Below are 6,769 nucleotides of genomic sequence, written 5' to 3'. Positions count from 1 at the left end.
TCAAAAGGCCCAAACAGAAAATTACTCAAAAATCCAAATTCCAACATTTTCCAAGAAGGAGCAGAACAGGAATTTAATCTTGGAGGGAAGAGCAGGAGTCCACCAGTAAAACACCACAGAACAGGTCTTCACATCTTTCATGCTTCCAGTTCTTTCTGTGTTGGTGTTCTCGGTGAAATTCTTCCTTTCCTTCCTTCCTTCCTTCCCCACCTCCAAGGAGATGATTTCTGCCCTGTCCTGCTTTGGTGCAAAACATCCTGTGGGAAAATTATCAGGGGGACAAACCATCACAAACCAGCCATAGGATCTGGAAGGATCAATAGTGTCTTCCACTGCAAAACAATTTCCTAGTGAGATTGCTGCAAGGGGAATTTCTGGGTCTTTAATGCAATGCTTTAGCTCGTATTCCTTGTCACCAGGCACCTAGATGACTCCACATTCCCAGGCTGGTTGCCCCTCAGCTCTCTGGCTGAGTGCTCAGATTGTCCTTCACACGCTCTCCAGCTCTCTGTGTGCGAGGATGGAGAAATAAAACCTCTTCCCATCCCCAGGTGTGCACTCCCCGCTTCCAAAGGCTGGAGGCTGCCCACCTGCAGTTGGACAGGGCAGCTGTGCACAATATAAGGTGATGGGGTTAGCTCCAGCGAGCAAACATCTGTAGAGATAAGGTGCTGCTGTCTGAACACAGAATATCCGAGTGCTTTCACTTGTAGCCACAGTCAGAGCACGGAGAGGAAACAGTCCGGGAGGTTGTTATGGAAACCAGTCCCTGGAGGTGCCTCCGTGGCTTCACAGGGATGTGCTCTACCTTCCAAAGGAAGCAGGTTTGCATTTCCAGCAGCCAGGGGAGCGCTAAGGGCTGAGAACTCGAGGTAAGGTTTTTGAAAGCATCTCTGTGATTCGGTGGCACGAGACCTCGGGTAAAGTCAATGGCCCGGGTGCCACCGTGTCATCTCAGCCACGTGAAAAAAAAATCTGAAAGCAACCTTGAAAAATGACACATTCCACAATTTGTGATGACTCTGGGACTTCACTGCTTTTCAGGAGATGCTTAGAGAAGGATTTACATGCCCCAAATGAGTCCCAAGGCTACAATTTCCACGCTTCTGTTGGCGTTCTGTATTTCTCTTAGACCCAACACAGAAAACCCTGGGAGCAAACACCATTCCTGCTATTTTCATGTGCACTTTTCAGAGCTGACAAACGTGGCTCACAAGAACTGCACAGAGCTGCCTTGCTCACCACAGAATTCTTTTGCACCTTGGGTATGATCTGCAGGCAGGAGATTCCAAAACCCACTAGAAACTCACTGCTGGATCCCACCTGAGAACTTGCACTGCTGGATCCCACCCAAGAGGATCTGTGTAAGACACGCTGGGGTTGTGCTACCAGTGATGTGCCTCACATCTCTTTCTCTTGCTGGAGTCTCCCTGCCCAGCTGTCTGTCGTGCTGGTCAGGAGAACAACCTGTTCTGGGCAGGGAGGGCAGGGCCAAGGGGGCCAGGCCCAGGGGGAGACACAAGCACAGGAATTTTCTGACGTAGGCTCAGCGTGTCTCGTGACTCCTCCTGAACTCGTGTTCAACCTGAGTTTTTTATATCTTACTTTGGGGGAGCTTTTATCAGCTGATAGACTCAGGCATAAAATATCCCCAAACATGGGCATTCTGCTGGGAGAGGGCAGCAGCCTCAAAACATCCCTCTTAAATAGCAGCTTCTTTTGCTAGTTTCTAGCAACACAAAATTTGAAGAACAGTCCTTCTCTTGGCCTCACAGTAAAGATTTCATTAAGGTGACTCCAAAACACAACTAAGAACGCCACCAAAACTAAGACACACCAAGAACTGGACAGCTTTTACACAAAATCAACAGAGATGCCACCATGCCCCTCAGTCCCACTTATTCACCAGGACAATTTACAGCTGATTACATACGTCAAGGGATTCAGAATGGCTCCCAAGGCTCAGACCTTCACAAACCTTTGCCTCAGTCCCATGAAGCAAAGAGAAATTAGGGCTTTATTCAGGCAAACCCCTCTGAGTAATGAGCCCTCACCACATCAAACTTGTGTCTCCCAGTCTGAGACAAGTGGCATTTTCCTACTGATTTCAGCAAGAGAAAGAGAGCAGAGGTTTGAATATAATGATTGTGTGCTGACCCCAAGGGAGATCCCTGCACACTGAAAACATCTGAGAAGGCAACAGGACTCCAGAGAAATGGAGTAGTCAGGATTTGCACAAACAAATTCTACCACATGAGCAGGGCCAGGATGGAGAGAGGCCACAATAAAAGCACTCTAGGTACGGAACCGTATCTCAAGACAATTGAAAGCAGGCAGGGTAATGAAGACACAAACAGATCCCACCTCACAATCATTTCTACAGCCAATTTTGACTATATTAACAGATGGGGCTCTGAGCAACCTGGTCCAGTGGAGGAAAGAGATGATCTTTAAGGTCCCTTCCAACCCAGGTCATTCTATGATTCTATGACATGCCTCTAGCATTCCGAGTCTTATGGCTGAAAAGCACTATATATATATATATACAAAATCTATTCTCTGTATTTTTGCACCTTGGCATTGTGTCTGGTTTATGTATTACACATGTCCCATGCAATATGTAGTACATTCCAATATGCATCTCATACAGTATGGTGCAAGGCATTAATGGCTGCCTTTGCTTTCATACACATGCAGACGTGTGAATGCAGAATAAACACTTAGAATTAAAACAAGAAGGACTTTTCCTTGCAGGAAAATCTGCCAGTGGAAATCTGAAGCATCCATTTCCCTTTCTCTCCTGCTGGCAGAAACATTTTTAAAGTTAGGTGTAAGGCAGAGCTGACTGAAACTAATGAAATGATCTGGGAAGCAAAACGTGCATTTGAAGATAGAAATCTCTGGTCCCTTGGCAAACCCGGTGCTGCAGGCCAAGCTATGCATATTTTGCATGGTTGGCACAAATTGCTCCCATAAAACCAAGTGCAAAAACACTGCTGTCCCTCCTATCCGTGAAATACCAGGAAGAACAAAAGCATCTCTTCAGGGCTCGCTGTTTCTCCCCTCATTCAAAGGGTCTGGAGGATGCTGCTGGCTTTGTGCAGACAGCTTTGGGAAGTTTGTATCTGTGCCAGTCTCAGTTTCAAACGTTGACACGCTTGCCCTGGGGCACTTTATGCCTGTGACTTGCTAAACCAGCACGATCCTCGCACAGCACAGGTGCAAAGCTGTCTGTGGTCAGGATTCTTCTGCCACGTCAAGAAAAAGCCAACATGCAAACTTCCCTCAGCTACACAATCACAGCCCAATTAAAAAAAGCAGCGGAGTCAACTGCTCTCACATGCCCCAATACAGAGCTGGGTATCTGAAGCACAAAGTACATCTCATTAAACGCTATTGTGTGAAGATGAACTCTGCTGATAACAAATGTATTTACTCAAACACGCCTTGCATCAGAAGGCACTTACCACTATGGAGATTAAGTTGGTACTATAAAAGCCAATTAACATCAGGGCACTGGCATAAATAAGGCTGAGACAAGCTCAAAACACAGAGAATCTTCACCAAGCCTGTTGACTGCTTAAAGCCTGTTTTTGATACATGATGTATGGTCACAAGTAGCAAAGAGCTTTTAGTAGATCTATGCACCTTTTATTTTTTGAAACACAAACCAGGAGGATCTTTTGGCATGCCAAGGGTTGCAAAGAAGGCAGGCATCTGCTTGCTGGCTTTCCCCTACAGCTGCAGAGCTCCCTGTGATCCTGGCTGCAGCGTTTCCATTATTCAAAGGCAATGGCATGGCAGGCGTGACTGATCCCAGCCAAGGGCACTGCGCTGGCACGGGGACTGAGAGCACGGCTCCAGCCAGATGTTTGTAGCCCCTTTAACTGTTTACTCTGCTGAACGCTTCTGCTGAAGTAGTGGCAAGGACTTCTCTGCTGGTGGAGTAACAAGACTTGGTTTTGGAGCAAATGTTGGATTAAAGCAGTCACCAAAAGCAGAGAAAGAAATGCACAAGAGAGTGGGGATGACAGCTAGCACTCCACGGAATAAAGCAAGAACATTTCTGGCTGCACACAGTAATGAGAAACAGCAAATCAGGCCAGAAGAGCCCATTATCACAATCATTCTGTTTACGGTATCACAATTCACAGTCTGGCATGTAAATGCTGAATAGATCCAGCTGCTCATAGGAAGACAACTGTAACAGCAGCTTGCAGCTCCGTGTCTGGACCCAGGACAACAACACCCATCACACCTCTGTCAGCATTTTCTTCTCTTTATATCCCTGGTTATTGGGAGGAATGAAGTTGGAATATTTCATGGACTCCAGGTCTTCTGCTTCCAGGAATTCAGATTTGCTGAGGGACTGATTGCTGTCCCCCTTCTTGGGCTCAGAGAAGGGTGACTGTTGCTGGCCACAGGTGACGTGGGTGTACTGGCACTGCTCTTCGTGGTCAGTCTCTCGGTGGTAGAAGTAGTTGAAGTTGGACACGATGACAGGGACAGGCAGGGCAATGGTGAGCACACCAGCGATGGCACACAAGGAGCCCACAATCTTGCCACCAATGGTCATGGGATACATGTCCCCATAGCCCACGGTGGTCATGGACACCACTGCCCACCAGAAAGCATCGGGGATGCTGGTGAACAGCGAGTCAGGGTCATCAGTCTCTGCAAAGTAGACAGCGCTGGAGAAGAGGATCACCCCGATGAAGAGGAAGAAGATGAGGAGGCCCAGCTCCCTCATGCTGGCCTGGAGAGTCTTCCCTAAGATCTGCAGCCCCTTGGAGTGCCTGGAGAGCTTGAAGATCCTGAAGACTCTGACCAGGCGGATGACTCTGAGGATGGCCAGGGACATGGCTTGTTGCTGGCCCCCATTGTTGCTGCTGCTCCCGGGCTGCTGCTTCTGCTGCTGCTGCTGGGCCAGCTCGGTGCCCAGGGTGATGAAGTAGGGGATGATGGCCACGATGTCGATGATGTTCATGATGTTGCGGGAGAACTCGGGCTTGCTGGGGCAGGCGAAGAAGCGCACGAGGAGCTCGAAGGAGAACCAGATGATGCACAGGGTCTCGATGAGGAAGAAGGGGTCTGTGAAGAAGGGGCCGGAGCCGGCGGCGGGACGCAGGGGCGGGGGGGTCCCGCTCGGCGGCGGCAGCGGCGGCAGCAGCAGCGCCTCGTCCCCGAGCGGCGCAGCCTCCCCGAAGCCGGGCTGGGGGCCCTTGGGTTCCTGCCGGAACTCGGGCAGGGTCTCCAGGCAGAAGATAACGATGGAGATGAGGATGACCAGCACGGAGACGATGGCGATGGCCCGGGCCGGCCCGGAGCTCTCGGGGTACTCAAAGAGCAGCCAGACCTGGCGCTGGAAGTGATGCTGGGGCAGGGGCTTCTCCTCCTCTGGGATGAAGCCCTCGTCCTCCCGGAAGGTCTCGATAGCCTCCTGGCCCAGCTGATAGAAGCGGATCTCCTCCAGGAAGATGTCGAGGGGCACATGGACGGGCCGGCGCAGCCGCCCCCCGGACTGGTAGTAGTAGAGGATGGCGTCGAAGCTGGGCCGGTTGCGGTCGAAGAAGTACTCGTTGCGGAGCGGGTCGAAGTAGCGCACCCGGCGGCTGGGGTCGCCCAGCAGCGTGTCGGGGAAGATGGAGAGGGTCCGCAGCTGCGTCTCGAAGCGCAGCCCCGAGATGTTGATCACCAGGCGCTCGCTGCTGCAGCAGCTGCCGCCGCTCCGCTCCTCGCCCGGCGCCTCCGCCTCCGCCTCGCCGCCCGCCCGCGGGGCCGCCAGCGCCAGCGGCTCCTCCGCCCGCATCCTGCCCGCTGTGCCCGTGCCCTGCTGCCCCTCCTGCCCCACCGCCTCGCCCCGCTCGCCTTCAGCGCCCTTCGCCCGCCGCCATCCGCCTGTTGCGCCTCGCTGCGGCCGCGCTCGCCCGGCGGCTCCGCGGGGCTCCCGGCGCGGCTCCTCCTCCGGCCGCGGGGCTCGGGGCACCGCGCTGCTCCTGCTGCTGCTGCCGCGCCCGGCTCCGCGCTGCGCTCACACACACACACACACACAGGCGGGAGGGAGGTGCGGGAGCACACACGCTCGGTGTCACACACGGACACGCGCAGGCACCCGCACGGAGACACAGACACACAGACACGCACGCCGCGCCAGCGCCGACACGCTCGGCTACAGACGGATGCGCGCACCCGCCGACGGGGGATGCTCGCCCCACCTCTCCCCCCGCCCGCAGCACGCAGCAGCCCCAGCCCGCCGGGGTTTGGGGTGAGACCCCCGAGCGGCTCTCCGGCAGGAGATTCGCAACAGCTGGTCCAAAGGGCGGCACCGCCGCCGCCCTTCTTTCGCCCACCTCTCCTCCCCCCTGGAATGCTGCCCTTGTCCCTTCAGGCACAGCCCTGCCGGGGCTGTCCCACCCCGCCGGCTCCGGGCAGGGCTCGGAGCCCAGCCGTGGGACCGGGCTGACCTCGGTGCTGTTCCCGTCCCCGCCGCAGGCTGGAGTTGACCTTGAGGCAGTCACTCCGTGCCTGTGGCTCGCGGACCTCCATTTATAAATGTCATTGCCGTGATGCAAGCGCGGCGGTGGCACCGGACCATGCACAGATGGAGACAACCTGTCACGGTAAACAGTGCAATCGGGGAAAGACACAGGTAAATGCAGTTTCTCTCTCAATTGGGGTGGATCAAATTTGCCTCTTCTCCCACATCTCAAACTCGTGAGCTTGCTCCTTTTTTCCTTTTCTTTTAGTCCACCACCACACAGTCAGCACT

At 53.6% G+C, this 6,769-nt stretch overlaps 1 protein-coding gene across 1 annotated transcript; it reads right to left on the bottom strand.

The window, feature by feature from the left end:
• Positions 1-240: 240 nt before the first annotated feature.
• LOC116995614 (potassium voltage-gated channel subfamily A member 6-like) lies at positions 241-5,809 on the bottom strand. The gene has a single exon (XM_033058467.2). The coding sequence runs from the start codon at positions 5,807-5,809 to the stop codon at positions 4,253-4,255; it is 1,557 nt and encodes a 518-aa protein (XP_032914358.2). The 3' UTR covers positions 241-4,252.
• Between the last annotated feature and the right edge of the window lie 960 nt (positions 5,810-6,769).

Source organism: Catharus ustulatus, chromosome 4 (assembly GCF_009819885.2).
Source record: "Catharus ustulatus isolate bCatUst1 chromosome 4, bCatUst1.pri.v2, whole genome shotgun sequence".
NCBI lineage: Eukaryota > Metazoa > Chordata > Aves > Passeriformes > Turdidae > Catharus > Catharus ustulatus.
The sequence above is the reverse complement of the archived record's forward strand: the minus strand, read 5'-3'. Positions and strand labels throughout refer to the sequence as shown.

What these genes read in the sequence shown, in the direction of transcription:
- LOC116995614 (XM_033058467.2), bottom strand. Translation starts at nt 5,809, where the DNA reads ATGCGGGCGGAGGAGCCGCTGGCGCTGGCGGCCCCGCGGGCGGGCGGC.